The sequence below is a fragment of the Manis javanica genome, chromosome 10 (assembly GCF_040802235.1).
Source record: "Manis javanica isolate MJ-LG chromosome 10, MJ_LKY, whole genome shotgun sequence".
Taxonomy (NCBI): Eukaryota; Metazoa; Chordata; class Mammalia; order Pholidota; family Manidae; genus Manis; species Manis javanica.
This window is the reverse complement of record NC_133165.1, coordinates 112,991,490-113,013,639: the sequence shown is the minus strand read 5'-3', so window position 1 is coordinate 113,013,639 and position 22,150 is coordinate 112,991,490. Positions and strand designations below refer to the sequence as shown.

The window sequence follows — 22,150 nt, the reverse complement described above, 5'->3', positions numbered from 1 at the left end:
TTTCCTCACTAAGCTTTTGATTTAAAGTGAGATGTGTGACTTCCTCTCATTTCAATACTTAGAGGCCATTGTGGGTTATTAATTGGCCTAATTTCAATATTGCTGTGTATCAGGGAATAGGGTGGCCTGAGGAAAGGAGATGGGGAAACGGCTGGTCCGTAGAGCAGTCAGAACACACATTTATCAATTTAAGTTCACTATCTTAAATGGGTGCAGGTCTTGCACCCCAAAGCTATTACAATAGTAACATCGAAGATCACTTAATCACAGATCACCATAACAAACATAATGATAATGAAAAGTTTGAAATATTGCAAGAATTACTGAAATGTGACACAGAGACACAAAGTAAACAAATGCTATTGGAAAAATGGCAGTGATAGACCTGCTCAGTGCAGGGTTGCCACAAACCTTCAATTTGTAAAAAATGCAGTATCTGTGAAGTACAGGAAAGTGAGGTCTGCCTGTACAGGAAATGGAGGAGTAGCAGGATTAGGTAACATCTTAAATACAAAGACTTAAAGGAAGGGATGCGTTTGGGGTTATGCTAAAGCTTTTTGCTTAGTATATCTGAGAGGTGTTTGTGGTTTTCCTTGAGGGTGGGTAATTGGGTCAGTTAAAGAAGGAACAATTTTGTCATTGAAAATGTGTTTATGACTACCTATGGATAAATGTATTTTGTCATTTTTACAGAAATTACTCCAGCCACAAGTGATACTGCCCAGTCTTTACATGCAGAAGTGACTGTTCTGTCTCCCTACTGCCACCTAAAGAGGGCTGGAGGCTTAGTTCTCTGTCCCTGGTTACTAAAACCATCTCCATATGGCTAATAAGTCCGGTAGACCCCACCCCACCCCATCAGTGGCAGTCAGAGCCCAGCAGCTGTTTGCTACTCTGTTTTTGGTATCCTATCCGATTTTGGAATCTGGACATTTCTTCCTTTCTTGCAGCTTGGCTGTGCATTTTATCTGACATTTCTATGTGTTTCATTGGGGGAGGATTTTTAGTCCCTCCGGTGTGCCATACTACATGAAACAGAAGTCTTTTAGCACCCAAGTGATAATATTCTACTCTGAAACCCTAGGAATGAAAGACGAATTATATTAGTTAGGGTCCTGATAGGAAACAGATGGGCACACTCAAATAAATGATTTGAGGAACATTTAATTGTGTCATTCAGGGTTCCTTCAGGAAGGGAAGCTTTCTAATCCTGGTATGGAGTGTTTCGGTAGAGGATTTAAGGGCTTCCCCAGCCATCGGAAGAACTGGGATTGAGAAGGTCAGGGAAGTTGTTCCTGATCCTTGCAGACTGCAGTTCCTCAGTGAGTGGTCCCTGTGAGCTCCCAGGAAGCCAGTATGAATGCATGTCTACAGCAGCTGTCTCTGGGACGACCAATCTCTCCTTTTCTTCTGTTTTCAAATCTCTCTTGTGCTACTGCTTCTCTTGCAAACTTTAACCCAGAACTCTGCTGGGAAAGGGCTTTTGGAAAACAGCTCCCAGTTTCTGATCTGCAGAGGAGAACTAGGAGAGGGATCATGTTGCTGCTGAGCTGACCACAGTACAGAATGGGTGCTGTACACAAGGGGCAAGCAGGGTTGGGTCCAGTGGAAAGAGTGGGATCTCTTGGGCTAGCAGTAGCAGGAGTTGTTACTACCCCGGGCCTGAAAGGTGAGAGGAGGAAGCAGTTCCCGGAGCCTAGAGAAGCTGGCTGTGTAGGTTGCCCAACAGAAGGTGGCCATTGGTAGAGCCTCAGCCAGCCTCAGTGACTGCAGGGTGGGAGCCAGGAGAGTAAAAATCCTCCTCACTCTCCTCCTGCCTCTTTGCTGCCAAACCTGCCGGATGCCAGAGGGGCACCAGAGCCTCTTATAGTTCCTACGGTGCCCGCTCCCAGGGCATAGAATAGGGTGGAGAGAGGTGAGGATTGAGCTGGAGGGCAAACAGAATAATCCACCAGACAGGGCATAAGGAGATGTGTGATGTCATGAGAACTGAAGCAGTTTTTCAAGGCAAGGAAGGAGAACAAGCAGAAAATAAATGAATATGAAACGAAAGAGGAAGCAAGCAGGTCCTTGAAAAGATCTCTTGAGGAAACTCTTGAAGTTGGTTTGGAGAACTTTGTGGAGAACACGGACTGGAATGTGTGAAGGAAGGACAAAGAAAGCTAATGTTGGTTTCTGCAAGGGGCAAAGTTGGCAGCCCTGTGGTGGAATAGAGCACAGCCACGGCGGGAAGCAGTGGTTGTAGTGAGGTCAGCATGTGGACTCTGGACCACCAGACATAAAGGCACTAAGCTGTGGACCTCGCAAGTGCCATTGCCCTTCTGCAATCATTCAGAAAGCTAGGAAAATAAGAGAAAACCAAGAAAGGAGGAGGAGAGCTTGGGAGGAAGGTGCGCTGGTGAACTTCTTTTTCAGAGTGTGTAGATAAGTTCCTTATGGGTGGCATACTTCCTGTGGAGTGTCAGATTTTCTTTACATCTGTGTTCATTCAAACAAGTAAAATCAGGCATTTGTCGCTGATCACAGTGCTTTATAACTGACTACACTGATGCTTTGCTCCTTTAAAATCTTGGAATGATCTCTCAGCTTATTTTACATGCTAATGCTAAAATTACAAGTACTCTGGGTTTACATTTTCATTTGCTGGTCTAGGTACTTGGTTTTCCTAATTGCTTTACTGGGAGCTCCTAAGAAAAATTAATTGCACTCCCTTTCTGGTGACGATCTACTTTATTTATACTATTTAGTTTGACTGGTACCCTGCAGGACATAACTGACTGTGAATGTTTTTTCATCTAATCCAGAAGCCAGAACTATTACAGTAGGGAAAACAAGGGCATTATTCAGGACAGGGAATCTCCAGAAAAGGGCTGAGAACAGATCTTCAGAAGAATTGTACCCAAATCAGTTCCTCTCTTTGGAGATAGGATTTTTCTGAAGGAAACAGACAGCCTGAGGTGGGACTTGATGTCAGACTCGTCTTTAGTTCTTAGGAGCATCCATTCAAACAACCTTGTTTATACACACAGATTTTCAGAAGTCTGATTTTATTTACAGAGGATTAATTAAACAACATGTATTTATGAAGATATTATCTCTCAAGAAAGCTTTTCATTAAATTGCCAGTGTTAGTCATTTTGTTCTGTTTAACCTGTCAGACGCCTTTTATCCCGTGAAGGGCCACCAGTGCTAAGAGCTAGGCTAGCACACCACCAGCAGGGGACACCTGTGGGGACAGAGTTGTTCCTGGCAGTCCTGAAGTAGTTGGGGACGTCCTTGCGAGAGGGCAGCAGAGAAGGGACATGCTGAAAAGGACCATTGGTGGCTACCCACCCTCAAGGCTGACTGCTGATAGGACAAGTGACAGCTGTCACGGCCGCATCACAGACCCCCTGGGTAGCACAGTTGTTAAGAATGTGGCCTGATTCAGTATGCATGTATTTGACCTATATGGAATAACGAGAACTTTCTCAGCTTGGAAATAATATAAAAATACACACAGGGGAAAATATCAGATTAAAAATATATAAATCTAAATATTTCTGAAAGATAAAAAATAAAAGGGGAAATGTTTGTTAAAAAAAAAGACTGTGGCCTGAGGGGCAGACTTGCCAGGCTGAGTCTGGCCTGCTGCTCAGGGGCCTGTGAACCCTGTGCTTCAGTTTTCTCATCTGTAAGTGAGAATATTGTGTCGTGAGGATGAAATGGTGAACAAATACATGTGAGGTGCTGGTATGGTATCAAGTGCTACAGCAGATTCATTAAAACAGAAAATAGTAGTCATTTGAAGAGGATGGGAAGCAGTTTCCTTTAGATTTGGAGATTATTTGTACTAGAATGCTTCAAATGATTTGGGTCAGGTGATTAATATCATAATCAGACTCAGTACAAAGCAGCAGACTCTCATCTAGGTGTTTGGACCTAAGGTATCTCAGGAAGAAGTGGGTCAAGCTTTCAAAGTTTGGAGCTACTGACCATCGTCAGCCCTGATGGGTGTTGACTGTCTGCAGTCTCTTCAGGGCTCTCCTGTGGACCCAAGGAGGCTTTTCCCCTTGGAACCACACCTGGCAGCTGTTACAGACAGGGTCTTCCGCATCCTCCAGCTCTGCTTTTAGATCGGTTGCACTGTTTTCTCTTCCTCTGATTCTTCCCTCACCCCCCACTGCCTCCTCTGAGCATGTAAGTCAGTGTAGCCTAGTTCTCTAAGGCCTGGTTCGTGTATCATTTACTTGTTCATACCATGCCTGTCGGGTGCTTCTTACTGTTTTAACCACCTGAGGATTACAGCAAGGCACAGTCTCTGCCCTTTAGGAAGGTCACATTCTAGTGGGTTGGAGAACACAAGTAGTAGAGCTGGGTCTGTTGGGGTAAGTATTGGGGAGGGAGGCCATGAGAGCCAGGGAGGGTGTGGCATGAGCTGTTAGTAGGGTACCAGGGAAGGCCTTACCGGTCACGTGACACTGCCCTTGGAAGTCAGAGGAGCGAGTCAGGTAGCTGTGGAGGAGGACCATCGCAGGCAAGGGTAAAATTCCTCTGTAGACATGACATGCCTTTGGCCTGCTGCGGGAGCTAGGAGACAGCAAGACGAGTCATCGTTGGGGTGGAGGCCGGGCCTCCGAGCCCAGCTTCACTTGGCATGAGATGGGGAGCCAGTGCAGGTGGTAAGGAACCTGACATGTCTTTTAAAAAGACCACAGACTTTACTGCTGGCCACTCCATTTCAGCTTCCCCTGAAAGGGAACTAAGAAACTAGCTTCAGAAGCCATTGTAAGAAAACTTTGCCCCAACTTATCCTAGCCCATATGTGTTTTCATGACTTATTTTTTAAATAACTGATTTAAAGTCAAAGTCATTTGGAGCATTTTGGCCTTGTTTTACTCATCTGTGGCTCTGGTAGGCAAAAAGCAAAATAAAATGAGCTCTATTAATTGTTTAAGGGGAAAGGTATATCCTATGCTAATTACATCAGCAAAGGTAATGGAACTCTTGACTAATTCAGATGGCTTCAAAGAGTCTAGGTCCGGGCTTGATGAGTTATTTCTTTCCTCTGTATCTTTTGCTGTCTTCTAAAGTGTTTCAATTCCTTCGTTCATAGTAACGTCCAGTAGTAAGTTTGTGAGCACTGGCCTGGCAGGTAGAAGTTACATGGGTGCTGGAGGTGCTGGCACTTCCAGTACACATCCCAAAAATAGCTGGAAGAATAGTCACCGTGACATGGGCTTATGCTGCCTTGCCCTGTGTCCCTGGGAATTGAGGGTGGGTGCTGAGAGGAGTGCCTTGGACAATTAAGTGTCAGGAAGAGGTAACCCCTGAGTTTGTGTGGGTGGCTGTAGCAGTAAGGATCTGTGCAGTGGTAAGAGCTGAGTGTCCTGGGGGCTCCAGTCATCACAGGTAGTTGGTAATTTCAGTAAACCTGCAGTAACACACATTTGCATGTAAGGGACTGACTTCTGTTCTCAGGCCAGTTCTGCTTCTCAAAGTCAGGGACAGGGGCAGCCAGTGGGGTGGCCACCTCATTATTATTGGAGACGCTCAGTTCAGTGGTCAATCTAAAACATGAAAGAAAAAGTTTTTTCTCTCTCCCTACGATAACTGGAAGACTTTCTTAAAAATGGCTATTTTCTTCTTTTTTTTTTTTTTTGGTAGTAATAATACACCTCATACTATAACCCAGTTGAATTTGGGGGGCTCATTTATAATGAGATTTTCCCTCATTATACTGTATTTGTACTTACCCAGAGTGTTTCTTTCAGACCTCCTGCCTCACTCTTTAGGCCGGTTATCTGCTTGTTTACATTTTAAAAAAATGGTTAGGATAAGAAATAAAGAGAGATGAAATTCAAACCAATCAACTCCATCTGGGCAACTGACTTACCGTATCCCCTCTCTCATCAGACTTGATTCATTTGTCCCGAGGAGATGCCCATCTGATGTTCTTCTTTGTCTTCCTCCACCTCCAGGAGGGCTGTTGGCCTGCTTCTGCGCTGCTGAACAGTATGCAGTCCTTCCGGGAGCAGAGCAGTTACCACGGGAACCAGCAGAGCTACCCCCAGGAGGCACACGGCTCATCCCGGATAGAAGAGTTCAGCCCTCGCCAGGCCCAGATGTTCCAGAATTTTGGGGGTGCAGGCAGCGGCAGCGGCAGTGGCAGTGGGCGACGAGGCACGACAGCGGCTGCAGCAATGGCTAGCGAGACCTCTGGCCATCAGGGCTACCAGGGTTTTAGGAAAGAGGCTGGAGACTTCTACTACATGGCAGGCAACAAAGACCCTGTGGCAACAGGAACCCCACAGCCTCCTCAGCGAAGGCCTTCTGGGCCCGTGCAGAGCTATGGACCCCCTCAGGGGAGCAGCTTTGGCAATCAGTATGGGAGTGAGGGTCATGTGGGCCAGTTTCAAGCACAGCACTCCACCCTTGGTGGCGTGTCTCATTATCAGCAGGACTACGCGGGGCCTTTCTCTCCAGGGAGCGCCCAATACCAGCAGCAGGCTTCCAGCCAACAGCAGCAGCAAGCGCAGCAGCTGAGGCAGCAGCTTTACCAGGCCCACCAGCCCCTGCCGCCTGCGGGCCAGCCAGCGTCTGGCTCAGCCCACCTGCAGCCGATGCAGCGGCCCTCGGCTCTGCCATCCTCTGCTGCGGGCTACCAGCTACGAGTGGGTCAGTTTGGCCAGCACTACCAGTCTTCTGCCGCCTCCTCCTCATCGTCCTCCTCCTCCTTCCCTTCACCACAGCGTTTCAGCCAGTCTGGACAGAGCTACGACGGCAGCTACAGTGTAAATGCTGGATCCCAGTATGAAGGACACAGTGCAGGTTCTAATGCACAGGCTTATGGAACACAATCAAATTACAGCTATCAGCCTCAGTCTATGAAAAACTTTGAGCAAGCAAAGATTCCGCAGGGGACGCAGCAGGGCCAGGCACAGCCACAGCCACCACAGCCACCGCAGCAGCATCCCCCTCAGCATGTGATGCCATATACCAATGCTGCCACCAAGCTGCCCCTGCAAGGCCAGGTGGGCCAGTACAGCCAGCCTGAGGTCCCTGTGAGGTCCCCCATGCAGTTTCACCAGAACTTCAGCCCCATTTCTAACCCTTCTCCAGCCGCCTCTGTGGTTCAGTCTCCAAGCTGTAGCTCTACCCCATCCCCTCTTATGCAGAGTGGGGAGAATCTCCAGTGTGGGCAAGGCAGTGTACCCATGGGTTCCAGAAACAGAATTTTACAGTTAATGCCTCAGCTCAGCCCAACCCCGTCAATGATGCCCAGTCCTAACTCTCATACTGCAGGCTTCAAAGGGTTTGGGCTGGAAGGAGTGCCAGAAAAGCGGCTGACGGACCCTGGGTTGAGTAGTTTGAGTGCCCTGAGTACTCAAGTGGCCAATCTCCCTAATACTGTCCAGCACATGCTACTTTCTGATGCCCTGACACCTCAGAAGAAGACCTCCAAGAGGCCCTCCTCATCTTCTAAGAAAGCAGACAGCTGCACGAACTCCGAAGGCTCCTCACAGCCTGAAGAACAGCTGAAGTCCCCTATGGCAGAGTCGCTGGACGGAGGCTGCTCCAGCAGTTCTGAGGATCAGGGCGAGAGAGTGAGGCAGTTAAGTGGCCAGAGCACCAGCTCCGACACCACCTACAAGGGTGGAGCCTCAGAGAAGGCTGGCTCCTCACCAGGACCTGGCACTCAGAATGAAGCCCCCAAACTCAGTGCCAGTCCTGCAGCCAGAGAAGAGGCCACCTCACCAGGTGCTAAGGACACGCCATTGTCATCTGAGGGCAACCCAAAAGTCAATGAGAAGACAGTTGGGGTGATTGTCTCGCGGGAAGCCATGACAAGTCGGGTAGAAAAGCCTGGTGGACAAGATAAAGGCTCCCAAGAGGATGATCCTGCAGCCACTCAGAGGCCACCCAGCACTGGTGGGGCGAAGGAAGCCAGTCACACATCACTTTCACAGCCAGAGCCTCCTGGAGGAGGAAGCAAAGGAAGCAAGAGCGGAGACAGTAACTCGAACCACAGTGGAGAGGGAAATGGCCAGAGCGGGCACTCTGCAGTGGGCCCCAGTTTTGTAGGCAGAACTGAGTCTAGCAAGTCTCCTGGGAGCCTGCGCTACAGTTACAAAGATAGTTTTGGGTCAGCCATGCCGAGAAATGTCAGTGGCTTCCCGCAGTATCCTACAGGACAGGATAAGGGGGATTTCACTGGCCATGGGGAGCGGAAGGGTAGAAACGAGAAGTTCCCCAGCCTACTGCAGGAAGTGCTCCAGGGCTACCACCACCACCCTGACAGGAGGTATTCCAGGGGTGCTCAGGAGCATCAGGGCGTGACTGCTGGCTTAGAAGGAGCCACTAGGCCTAATGTCTTGGTTAGTCAAACCAGTGAACTAGCCAGCAGGGGCCTTTTGAACAAAAGCATTGGGTCCCTGTTAGAAAACCCCCACTGGGGCCCTTGGGAGAGGAAGCCAAGCAGCACAGCTCCTGAAATGAAACAAATCAATTTGGCCGACTATCCAATTCCCAGAAAATTCGAAATAGATCCTCAGTCATCAGCCCATGAGCCTGGGGGTTCCCTCTCTGAAAGAAGATCCGTGATTTGTGATATTTCTCCACTAAGACATATTGTCAGGGACCCAGGGGCTCACTCACTGGGACACATGGGTGCTGACACCAGACTAGGGAGGAATGAACGTCTCAATCCAAGTTTAAGTCAGTCGGTCATTCTTCCAGGTGGGTTGGTGTCCATGGAAACAAAACTGAAATCTCAGAGTGGGCAGATAAAAGAGGAAGACTTTGAACAATCCAAATCCCAAACTAGTTTCAACAATAAGAAATCGGGAGAACATTGCCATCCTACTAGCATCAAGCATGAGTCCTACCGAGGCAATGCCAGCCCTGGAGCAGCAGCCCATGATTCCATCTCAGACTATGGCCCACAAGACAGCAGACCCACGCCAATGCGGCGGGTCCCTGGCAGAGTTGGTCGAGAGGGTATGAGGGGTCGATCCCCTTCACAGTATCATGACTTCTCAGAAAAATTGAAGATGTCTCCTGGGAGGAGCAGAGGCCCAGGGGGAGACCCTCATCACATGAACCCACACATGGCCTTTTCAGAGAGGGCCAACAGGAGCTCCTTACATGCTCCCTTTTCTCCCAACTCCGAAAGCCTGGCTTCTGCTTATCACACAAATGCTCGGGCTCATGCTTATGGGGACCCCAGTGCAGGTTTGAATTCTCAGCTTCATTATAAGAGGCAGATATACCAACAGCAACAGGAGGAGTATAAAGACTGGGGCGGCAGTTCTGCTCAGGGAGTCATCGCCGCTGCCCAGCATAGGCAGGAGGGACCACGGAAGAGCCCAAGGCAGCAGCAGTTTCTTGACAGAGTACGGAGCCCTCTGAAAAATGACAAAGATGGTATGATGTATGGCCCGCCAATGGGGACTTACCATGACCCCAGTGGTCAGGAAGGTGGGCGCTGCCTCCTGCCTACTGATGGTCTGTCTAACAAAGGCATTGAATTGAAGCACGGCTCCCAAAAGTTACAACAAGAGTCTTGCTGGGATCTCTCTCGGCAGACTTCTCCAGCCAAAAGCAGTGGTCCTCCAGGAATGTCTACTCAAAAAAGGTATGGACCACCCCACGAGACCGATGGACACGGACTAGCTGAGTCTACACAGTCATCCAAACCTAGTAATGTCATGCTAAGGCTTCCAGGTCAAGAGGATCATTCTTCTCAAAATCCCTTAATCATGAGGAGGCGTGTCCGGTCTTTTATCTCTCCCATTCCCAGTAAGAGACAGTCACAAGATGTGAAGAACAGTAACACCGAAGACAAAGGGCGCCTCCTTCATCCATCTAAAGAAGGCTCTGATAAAGCATTCAATTCCTATGCGCATCTTTCCCACAGCCAGGACATCAAGTCTCTCCCTAAGAGAGAATCTGCCAAGGACCTTCCCAGCCTGGATGGCAGAAACTGCCCTGCTGTTACACTCACAAGTCCTGCTAAGACCAAAATACTGCCCCCAAGAAAAGGACGGGGATTGAAATTGGAAGCTATAGTTCAGAAGATCACGTCCCCAAATATTAGGAGGAGTGCGTCCTCAAACAGTGCAGAAGCTGGGGGAGACACGGTTACTCTTGATGACATACTGGCTTTGAAGAGTGGGCCTCCCGAGGTGGGGAGCATTGCTGTTCAGGATGCTGAGATGGAGAAGAGAAAAGGTGAGGTGATACCTGACCTGGTCTGTATGACAAACCAGGAGCTGAATGTAGAAAAGCCCCTTGCAAGGTCTTCAGAGGAGTGGCGTGGCAGTGGGGATGACAAAGTGAAGACTGAGGCACACCCAGACACAGTCCCTGCTGGGAAGGAACCCCCCGGTGCTGCAACATCCGTGACCTCACAGAAGCCTGGGAATAATCAGGGGAGACCAGAGGGTTCCCTGGGTGGGACAGCACCTCTAATCTTCCCTGACTCAAAGAATGTACCTCCAGCAGGTGTGTTGGCCCCTGAGGCAAACCCCAAGGCTGAAGAGAAAGAGAATGATACTGTGATGATTTCCCCCAAACAAGAAGGTTTCCCCCCAAAGGGGTATTTCCCATCCGGAAAGAAGAAGGGGAGACCCATTGGTAGTGTGAATAAGCAAAAGAAACAACAGCAGCCGCCTCCCCCACCTCCTCAGCCCCCTCAGATACCAGAAAGTTCTGCAGATGGAGAGCCAAAACCAAAAAAGCAGAGGCAAAGGAGGGAGAGAAGGAAGCCTGGGGCGCAGCCGAGGAAGCGGAAAACCAAGCAAGCAGTCCCGATTGTAGAGCCTCAAGAACCGGAGATCAAACTGAAGTATGCCACCCAGCCACTGGATAAAGCCGACGCGAAGAACAAAACTTTCTTCCCTTATATCCACGTAGTGAATAAGTGTGAACTCGGAGCCGTCTGTACAATCATCAATGCTGAGGAGGAAGAACAGACCAAACTGGTGAGGGGTCGGAAGGGCCCACGGTCTCTGACGCCTCCGCCCAGCAGCACTGAAAGCAAGGCACTCCCAGCGTCGTCCTTCATGCTGCAGGGCCCTGTCGTGACAGAGTCTTCTGTTGTGGGGCACCTGGTTTGCTGTCTGTGTGGCAAGTGGGCCAGTTACCGGAACATGGGGGACCTCTTCGGACCCTTTTATCCCCAAGATTATGCAGCCACTCTCCCGAAGAATCCGCCTCCCAAGAGGGCCACGGAAACCCAGAGCAAAGTCAAGGTGCGTCACAAAAGCGCTTCAAATGGCTCCAAGACGGACACTGAGGAGGAGGAAGAGCAGCAGAAGGAGCAAAGGAGCCTGGCCGCCCACCCCAGGTTTAAGCGGCGGCACCGCTCCGAAGACTGTGGCGGAGGCCCTCGCTCCTTGTCCAGGGGGCTCCCTTGTAAAAAAGCAACCACCGAGGGCAGCAGCGAAAAGACAGTTTTGGACTTAAAGCCCTCTGCGCCCACCACTTCAGAAGGTGGCCCCGAGCTGGAGTTACAAATCCCTGAACTACCTCTTGACAGCAATGAATTTTGGGTCCACGAGGGCTGTATTCTCTGGGCCAATGGAATCTACCTGGTCTGTGGCAGGCTCTATGGTCTGCAGGAAGCGCTGGAAATAGCCAGAGAGATGGTGAGTTTGAGAAATCCCTTACCAGCTTGCTTTTTGTTATGTCTCTTTCGTTCTATTTCTTCCACTCTGCTTGTTTCAGCCTGACTTTTTATTCTTAATGTATCACACAGTAATACCTTGTTAAAGTCCTTAGCCCCACATGAAGGACAGAAAATGAAATCATTTGGAAGATTTGTTTGATTTTTTTTTTATCAAATAGTATGTGTCCCTGGGTTACAAAGTCATGCTGGTGCTATACAACATACATGATACGAGACAGATGTCCCTGCTCCGCCCCTCCTCAGACCTGATCCCTGAGTCCTCTGTCAGTTTCCTCTTTCTGAACAACAAGCTTTCACTGATACTTGTGTTATTTACTGATCTATCTTTCCCAGTTTTCAACATCAGGCTCTCTAATACTTAGGAAGTACACTATGGTTATTTCCTCTAAAACTTTTCTCTAGAATTATTAACACATGCTTTTATTTGCTTTTTATTTTCTTGAACCAGTTTTCCAATCCAAACTTTTCCAGTCGGGGTATTTATTCTCCAGGTTTGCTTCATAACTGTTATCCCTGGGGGTTCCTCATCACCATTTTCTTCTTCCTTCTGTTGAATGCTGTTTCCTGATTCCCAGGACTTCACCCTTCTTAGCCTGGGCCCTCATTTAATGGAATGCATCATTCTTCAGTAGTTTCCTGAGAAACAGTGCACAGGAGGTAAATACCTTGAGATCTTATCTATCTGAACATGTCTTTATCCCATCCTCATGTTTAATTGAGTGTTTAATTGCTGATTGGGTAGAATTCTAGATTTTATTCTCCCTGTTGTTTGCATGGAATATCTTTTTCCATCCCTTGACTTTTAGTCTGTGCATGTCTTTGAGTTTGAGGTGAGTCTCTTGTAAGCAGCATATAGATGGGTCTTGTTTTTTTATCCATTCAGTGACTCTACTATGTCTTTTGATTGGTGCATTCAGTCCATTTACATTTAGGGTGATTATTGATAGGTATGTACTTATTGTCATTGCAGGCTTTAGATTCGTGGTTACCAAAGGTTCTAGGTTAATTTCCTTACTATCTAAGAGTCTAACATAACTCACTTAGTATGCTGTTACAAACACAATCTAAAGGTTCTTTTCTATTTCTCCTCCTTTTTCTTCCTCCTTCCTTCTTTATATATTACATATCATATTCTGTACTTTTTGTCTATCCCTTGATTGACTTTGGGGATAGTTAATTTAATTTTGCATTTGCTTAGTAATTAGCTGTTCTACTTTCTTTACTGTGGTTTTATTACCTCTGGTGACAGCTATTCAATTTTAGGAACACTTCCATCTATAGCAGTCCCTCCAAAATAGACTGTAGAGATGGTTTGTGGGAGGTAAATTCTCTCAGCTTTTGCTTATCTGGAAATTGTTTAATCCCTCCTTCAAATTCAAATGATAATCTTGCCAGATAAAGTAATCTTGGTTCTAGGCCCTTCTGCTTCATGGCATTAAATACATCATGCCACTCCCTTCTGGACTGTAAGTTTTCTGCTGAGAAGTCTGATGTTAGCCTGATGGGCTTTCCTTTGTATGTGATCTTATTTCTCTCTCTGGCTGCTTTTAATAGTCTGTCCTTAATCCTTGATCTTTGCCAATTTTATTACTATATGTCTTGGTGTTGTCTTCCTTGGGTCCCTTGTGTTGGGAGATCTGTGGATCTCCATGGCCTGAGAGACTATCCCCTTCCCCTGATTGGGGAAGTTTTCAGCAACTACCTCCTCAAAGACACTTTCTATCCCTTTCTCTCTCTCTTCTTCTGGTATCCCTATAATGCGAGTATTGTTCCGTTTGGGTTGGTCACACAGTTCTCTCAATATTCTTTCATTCTTAGAGATCCTTTTTTCTCTTTGTGTCTCAGCTTATTTGTATTCTTCTCTAGTTTCTATTTCATTTATCATCTCCTCCACTGTATCCAACCTGCTTTTAATACCCTCCATCGTGTTCTTCAGTGATTGGATTTCTGACCTGAATTCATTCCTGAGTTCTTGGATATCTTTCCCTACCTCCATTAGCATGCTGATGATTTTTATTTTGAATTCCCTTTCAGGAAGAGTCGTAAGGTCCGTGCCATTTAAGTCTTTCTCTGGAGTTATATTAATTTTACTCTGGACCAGGTTCCTTTGGCTTTTCATATTTGTATATGGCGCCTTCTGGTGTCCAGAAGCTCTATTCTGGAGCTGCTCAGCCCCTGAAGCAATGTTGGGGGTCGCAGGGGAGCGGTACTAGTGCCTGGTGGGAGGTAAGAGCTGTTCCCCTCTTCCCAGCTGCTATGCCTATCTCCACTGCCTGAACCAGTGGGCCAAGCACACAGATATAAGCTTTTGTCCCAGAGCAGCCGGATGGATCCCTACTTTCCACAAGCGGCCGGAATCCCAGTCTCCCCAGGAACTCGGCCTGTATTAACTTTCCAACCCAGTAGTCATGCGAATCTCATGAAAGCACCATGAAATGTAGGTTTGTGCTCCCAGCGCAGATCTCCAGCGCTAGGTATTCAGCAGTCCCAAGCCTTCCACTCCCTCCCTGCTCCTTTTCTCTTCCTTCTGCCGGTGAGCTGGGGTTGGGGAGGGGCTCGGGTCCCGTGGAGCCACAGCTCTGGTACGTTACCCCGTTCACTGAGGTCTGCTCTTTTCTCCATGTGTGTGCAGTCTGACGCCGTCCTCTTTCCTGTTGCTCTCTCAGGATTAGTTGCACCAACCATATTTTCTAATTGTATCCAGTTTTAGGAGGAAGCCTCTGTCTCTCCTCTCATGCTGCCATTTTTAATCCAATTCCTCTAGAATTCTAGATTTTAAATAATTTTCTGTTTTCTGTCTGTCTTGGTATCATGGCTTCTGACTTGTCCTCTAGCTTCTTGTGTTGAGTGGGGAGGACAGCTGTTCTCACATTCAGTTCTTAGTTTGTGTTCCTCCTCCGGAAGGTCCGAAGATCTTACATTTTCCCTGGGTTCTGAAATCTCAAGCTGATAGGTCTTTTCATTCATTGCTGGCTTCTTTGTGAGCTCCTGCCATCTGTTCACACTCATGTCTCAGTTCAGTAGGTCTGTTACGTGTTATTTCTTTGATAATTTCCTTCCCTTCTTGGTTCGCTCTTTCTGCATTCCTATTAAGTAAGTATTGTACCTCCTGGATTGATCCTCTGGCTTCACCTTTTTCCTCATGTTCTGTGTTCTGTCTCTGCCTTACTGTTCTAATTTTTCTGGCTTTCAGTTTCATCATCTAACACTTTATGTCCATTTCTGATATTTTTGACAGCTTTTTGTCCTGACCATCCCTCTGAGGGAACAGTCCTGGTTGAGCCTGGGCTGAGCTGTGTCCTAGCTCCCCTTGCAGACTCTGAGCTCATGCCCGGTTCCCACCCCATCTTGCTTTCTGAGACACCCATCCTAGGCCCTGTGCCTCAAAGTGGCTGGCTTCCTAGCGGCTCCTGCCTGTGGCGCTCATTCCTCTCTGCTTCCTTTCAGGCTACTGGATCACTTCCTCCCTGTCTATGCTGTTTCCACCTTTTAGGATTGGGCATCTCTTGTGTGTTATGTGTTTCTTCTCCCATTCTTCATGTCTCATGAATCTGTCTTAGAAGTTTATCCCTTCATTTTTGTGGGAAGGAAGTATATGTGTAAATGTTTGTTTAATCTATGATCTTTAATCAGATGAGTTTTTTTGTATTTAAAACTTACCCAACTTGACAGATATACAAATGTCTTTTGATCACCGTTAATGAGGATTTTATCAACCAGGATCATAATATTCTGGAATACTTTATACTGTCCTCTCCCTCCCAGCCTGCTCCCCCAGAAGCATTATATATATATATTTTTTTAAATTTTTTTATTTTGGTATCATTAATCTACATTTACATGAAGAACATTATGTTTACTAGTCTCCCCACTTCACCAAGTCCCCCCCACATACCCCTTCACAGTCACCGTCCATCAGCGTAGTAAGATGCTGTAAAATCACTACTTGTCTGCTCTGTGTTGCACAGCCCTCCCCGTGCCCTCCCCCCACTATACATGCTAATCGTAATGCCCCCTTTCTTTTTCCCCACCCTTGTCCCTCCCTTCCTACCCATCCTCCCCAGTCCCTTTCCCTTTGGTAACTATTAGTCCATTCTTGGGTTCTGTGATTCTGCTGCTGTTTTGTTCCTTCAGTTTTCCTTTGTTCTTATGTTCCACAGATGAGTGAAATCATTTGGTACTTGTCTTTCTCCGCCTGGCTTATTTCACTGAGCATAATACCCTCTAGCTCCATCCATGTTGTTGCAAATGGTACGATCTGTTTTTTTCTTATGGCTGAGTAATATTCCATTGTGTATATGTACCACATCTTCTTTATCCATTCATCTACTGATGGAAGAAGTATTATATTTTATCATTACATTATCCCTAGATTTTATACAGTGTCTGGGAAAAAAAAAAAAAGGAAAAGTCAGAGTAACAATGTATTTAGTGTGAAATTAATACATATGTTAAGCTAGAAGAGTCTAGTGTAATCACACAGGAGCTTGCCCTTCCCTGTAGGAGCCCAGCCCCCTCTGTGTATGTGCCAGCCTCTTTTCTTCCTCCTTCCCTCTCAGTCATCAGTGTCACTCCCAAATCCCAAGTTTGAAACAGATTGACTTCTTAGACACAGTGACATTTTAAAATACAAAAGTCGTAAAGGGACAAACATTTAAGGCCCTAAAGTATAAAATTCTTCAAGTAGTCAGTGATTTCACCCCAGGTGATGTCCTGCTTGCCGCGTTTCCTCAGAAAGTTCCAGTATTTGATGGGTTGGTTTGTTTTGTTTGTTACTTTTGGATTTGTCCTTGTCCATGTGCCAGTGTTTTATTTCAGCATAGAATATTATTATTAACACGTCTCAGAGTAATTTTTATGTGTGAAATCTTGAACATTTTGTAGTGGTAATTGGTAGCCAGTAATCAGCAGCCTAAACCCCACCTACCAAATCCCTACAATCTGTGCTCAATCCAAGTCTAGTTTACAGAAAATGGAAGGTACCTGATAATGATATGACCACCCTAAATCACAGTCCCCCATCCCCAAAATGTTGGAGAACAGCAGTCCTGCCTTTTAAAATCCCCAGTCAGGAATCTGTATCTTCATAAAGTGACAATTTAGTCTACTGCTTTGTCAGCTTTGATCTCAAAATAAAATCTGGTAAGTTAAAATTGGAAGAAATACATTAAATATGATAAATCAGTCTCTTTAGCCCACCCCCTGCAGCTTTCATCGACTAAATGGTTAAAATAACATGAAGCACTTGCGGTAGGTGAGTTGCACACCAACACCTTTTGGGTTCCCAGACCTGATTCCAATGTGTGTGTTTTTTTTGGGTTGGAAGGTTTCCCACATAGGACACCAACCAATTCTTGCACCAGCAGGATGTCCAGAACCCGGTTCTGATGCTGTCTGCCCAGAGACAGTGCCAGGTTCCCCAGGTTAAGGGCTTGTCCGGTGAGACTGCTGCAAGCCCCTGGCTGTTCCCTGTGCTTCTGACCAACTGGCTACAGATTGCAGGTACCCATGACCTCCCCTTTAGGTTCCATTAGTTTGCTAGAGCAGCTCACAGAACTCACCCCTTGGTTTACCAGTTTAGGGGTAACAGTTAACAGGATACAAGTTAACAGCCAGATGAAGAGAGAAATGGAACAAGGTCCCTCCCAAATAAAGGAGCTTCTGTCCTGGTGGAGTTTAGGGCCTGGCTGGATGGCACATGGGAGCGTTCTGGTTCCCCAAGGGTGGAAGCTCTCTCTACAGAAAAGTAGGATGCAAGAGAGAAAAGATATGTTCTTCTCGTGGATTTTTGTGAGGGCCTGAGCTCTCACAGAGGGACGGTCAGGACAAAAAGCTACCATTTTCATGGTAGACTGAGTCACTAGCCACTGGCTGATTTGAGCAGCCCCCAGCCCCCCATCCTTGGGTGGGGTCCAAAAGTCTCATTAACATGACAAGATGCCCATTTTTTCACTTTAGGACTCTGAAGCATTTTCAGGAACTGTTCAGGAAGACCAAATATATCTGAAATACATCTTTGGTCATCTGAATGACCAAATATATGTTTCTTATAACTCATTATAGCACAATAGAGAAAATTGATAGTCATTTTTATTTTTAAATATATTAATTGCAGCCTCGACTGTTTCAAAAATGCTTCAGATTAATCATATGCTCTGAGGGTTAATGGTTCGTTCGTCTAATTGTAAAAGGTATAAAAACAGGTATTTTTGTCCGAACCCTTCTATGTAGTAGAGGCATCAAACAGTTTTGGGTTCTGTGATGGCTCCATCAGAGATGCCAGCCCTACCATGTCCTTTAATAACAGGTTTCAGAATACAAACTGTTCACCAACCATTTATTAAAATTGCAATATAATTGGCATGTAATACTATACTATATTCATTTCATAATCTTAAAAGAAATCTCATATTGTAGCTTTAAGCTTATCTCCTTATATTGTACCCACTCACTATGCCAGTGCCCTTTAAAAATATTAGCTTTCTCTTTCCTTGTCCCATTTTACTTATTTTAGAATAGAATTCTACTCTTTTAGAATAGAACGCTAGCTAGCTTTATACATCGAACTTAACTTTTTGGTACACTTGCACATCTGTTTTATTCTCACAAACCATCCAGTGAGATAGGAAGGGAGAAGATAGCATTCCATTACCCTCAGGATAAAGGATGACGTGGCTTTAGAGGCACACGCTCAGGTAGTGTAAGCCCAGTGATATGATGACTTTTCAAATGGTTTAAAAAGTTATGCTGCTTGGCTCTTTGAGCCAATGTTTAACCAGGACTGCAAGATCCTTTTCTGTTTTGTTTGCCCAGGTTTTATTCTCCTTTTTTTTTAATATAGTGGAGAATAAATTAAAATTACACCAACTTCCCTACTTTTATTTAATTTGATAGATGATGTTTCAATTTGTCAAGGTCACTTTGAGTCCGGTTTTATCTTACATTTTAGCAGATGCATTCAATTTTGGTCTGCTTCATAAACATGCTCTCAATCCTGTCATGTTGAGATAAGGCCACATATATTTCATTAGAAATTCATTTTGGCCTATTACTTATCAGGTGTTTTGACAAGCATGATACTATAGCAAAAATAATATGAAGTCCTCAGGAGACAATAGCTTCTCTCCCGGTGTCATGCTACTCTGAAAATTGCTGAAAACCAGAACATTCCTGTTCAAACAGATGGCCTTCACCTTCCTTTTCTGAGTGTAGGACTTAATCCATTCCTTTTGCGCTGTCCTCTTTGGCATTGTCTAACTTTGACCTCTGCTTATTTACCTTGGTATAATTGTATATTTGAATCCACAGTGACCTGACATGAATGGTGTGACAGAAGTAATTGCGTAAACAGGCATACATATAATGTATATATAAAAATCATATTTGGTACATTTAGGAATGCAGAGACCTTCAGGATGGTGGCAGTAGACAGGGATCAGATCTATGGTGGCCATGGATGTCCGGTGTATCCCTGGAGACAGCACACCCCAGCTTTGCCCCTCATGTGGGAGAGCTGGCTTCCCTGCCCCCATCAACGGGCTACAGCATACCTTCCAAAAAGATTCTTAACCTCCATGGGGAATTTCTGATCTTTTTTTTAGCTCACAGTATATGTTAAAAGAACTGGTTTTAGGTTAATCTCTTTTTGGATCACTACATTAAAGATTAAGGTTTATTTTTAATACAAGTTTACATAGCTTCTTCCCCTAACAGGTGAACCTCCACCTTAATTTACCTTAAATTGTGATGAAAAACATGATTTGACAACCATGAAAGTATTCACATATTGATTAAATTGTGAAAATGTGTTAAAATGTAAAAAAACAGGTCACTTAGCCTCTCGGATTATCTATACAATAAAGAAGTTAGCCTCGATGCTCCCTGAATTCTCATCTGTGTGCTCCTTACACTAGTAGCCTAGCAAGGATGTTCCCACCAGCCCAGGTCCTGCTGAAGCCTCCCTTAAATTTCTGGTCTCTGCCCTTCACACCAATATCTGTCTCCTCTCCTTTCCCCTTCCCTGAGGGTCCGTCCCTCTCCCGGCTTCCTTACACCCTCTCCCTCACCAGCCCCATCTCCCTGCAAGTGCTGGTCATTCTTGTCACAGCTCACACGCCTGTCCCACCCTGTCTGCGCTACACAGAGGCACAAAGGCTGGCTGTCTCTAGATAGCAGAGACTTCTAGCATATAGTGGAAAGTGGTGTAATTGTCTTAATAGCTGTTTTTCGTAACACCACCTGTGGGATATCTCTTTTTATATCACTGCATGATGATCTTAAGAGTAAACCTCCAGAGAAAGGGTTAATTTCTTTCAGGATTTGGTTTTTCTAAATTCTAAACAGTCTCGAAAATTTAAGTTTTCAGTTTTATTGCTTATACTGTGCTACAGAAGAAATCATTACAGATTCAAAGATCCTTACTTTCCCAACAGTTTCTTTATTTCTTTTAGGGATGGAAGGATGATGAGAGAAGCATTATACCTGATTTTAAAATAAACATAGAAAGGGTTAGACTATTCTTTGAAAATGCTAAAGGACATAAACAAGAGTACTGCAAGTTACCATATATTAGGCCAAGTAATTCATCCCTTAGATATTCAACAGTTATTGCTAATAGGTTAAAAGAGCTAACATCAAATACTATGTAAAAGTAGGCATTTGTTTCAGTTCAAATACCTGCGTCCTTGCTAGAGAACCAACACATACCTGAAGTTAGAGTGCAGCACTTCAGGGGTGAGTGTGCCTTGGCCCCAGGCCCCCCAGCTGGCGCATGCAACAGTGCAGCAACAAGGCTCCTGGACACTGCGGGGAAAGTCTTTGTGATTTATGCAGAAAGCAGTGCCTTGCCCCACACAGTTCTGTATGAGGGCCTGAATTTTCCAGGAGGTGCAGCTTCTTTTACCTAGTACTGCTAAGGAAAATTAAGCTTCCTCCCCACAACCCCACCCCAATCCAAGGTCAGTTTTACAAGACCCCAAAGACCACACCAGCAGGCCCTTTTCTTCCCATCTTCCCATTTACTGGAAAGAAGTCTGATAAAGGAAAATCTAGTCAGCTTAATAGTTATCCTCAAAGATCCTTTGTCCTGCTCAGCTGCTATGCTGTGGGGGTGCCTAGGGGACAGTCCTGGATCCCATTGCTTCATAGGCATCCCAGTACTTGCCTTGTCCTAGCTGCTTACTCACTGAAGTCACAGCCTCGTGCTTCCCCTTTCTCATCCATTAGTACAGGACCTGATGGCGCCTGCTGTAAGGAAGGTTGTTACGAGCATCAAATGAGGTGCCCATAGGGAAGTACATAGAGATGCTGGACGCATACTGTGGCCTGCAGTCTGTATTAGACTGACTAGAATGGTGTCCTCGAGTGTGGTTTTAGTGAACATGTGTTCCTGGCAGTCGGCTCATTCTGTGAGCATAGTTTGTCTATGATTCTATCCACCATTAGGGGCTCTTCCCAGGAGTGTCCAGAACTTAGCTTCTTGGAAAGGAAAGTTGCCCTGCATGTGAAACAGTATTTTCTCCTCACTTTTACTCTGGTGGGAAGCAGGGTGTGTGCTATTTAAGCTGCAGTACTAATTACTATTGTATGAAAAAGCATTAGCCCACACGGGCACTCTCAGGAATTGTTCTTCAAAGGAGAGGAGGCAAAACGAAGGCAATAAAAGCCATCTTGCACATTAAGTAAAAGCATTAATATTCTTATAAGTTGGTAATTTTTTAATAGTGATTACCTAAGGCAAAAGGAAGGAAGGACGGCACCCAGTAATCAAGTTGTTTTTTAAATAAACATTTTGACAGGTCAGCACTATAAGGAAAATCCAGAATAACTAAAGATTTACAGAACCATTCAAGGCAACCGCACTCCACCTCCCCCCAGAGAGTTAGTCTGTGTAGTATATGTGGACTCCAGAGGGCTGTATAGTCTAAGGGTTTAGTCTTTAATTTATGGGCAGTTGAAATGACCAGGAATTTCTAAGCATGTAAAGTCACATGATCAGGTTTATGTGTGTAAAGGAGACTCAGGAAGACAGGGTGGGGTGAGAAGCAGACCGATCCTTTGAGAAGCTGTGCCAGCTGTGCTAGGCAGTGAGGGGGTCAGAAGGGGCTGTGGGTACTAGGGATACTTTGGAATTTAAACTGACAATCCAGAGACTGACTAGACTTGGCAGGGAAAGGAAAGTGAGAAACAAATCTAAGGTTTCTAGCACAGTGAGTGAGTCAGTGCATGGGGCTGGGGTGGGTAAGACACCAGGAGCAGAGGGGGCCCACGCAGAGAAGGAAGACTGTTTGTGGCCAATAGGTACAGACAGAAGACACCTGGTGTGGAAGCTGTTCAGACCAGTCAGCACTCTAGTCTCTTGTACGGTGTTTTAAAATAAGGACTGGTTATTTATTTGTTTATTTTTTAAATTTTTTATTAAGGTATGATTGATATACACTCTTATGAAGGTTTTACATGAAAAAAACAATGTGGTTACTA

At 45.7% G+C, this 22,150-nt stretch overlaps 1 protein-coding gene across 5 annotated transcripts in view; it reads left to right on the top strand.

Moving 5' to 3' along the window:
• TCF20 (transcription factor 20) overlaps positions 1–22,150 on the top strand; it is a 178,714-nt gene that overhangs the window by 104,300 nt on the left and 52,264 nt on the right. For all 5 annotated transcript variants that reach the window (XM_073213967.1, XM_073213966.1, XM_073213965.1 and 2 more), the window contains one exon: positions 5,961–11,630. In XM_073213967.1, the coding sequence (XP_073070068.1) occupies positions 5,997–11,630 (5,634 nt within the window). In that variant the 5' untranslated portion in view covers positions 5,961–5,996. The remainder of the gene's footprint in view (positions 1–5,960; positions 11,631–22,150) is intronic.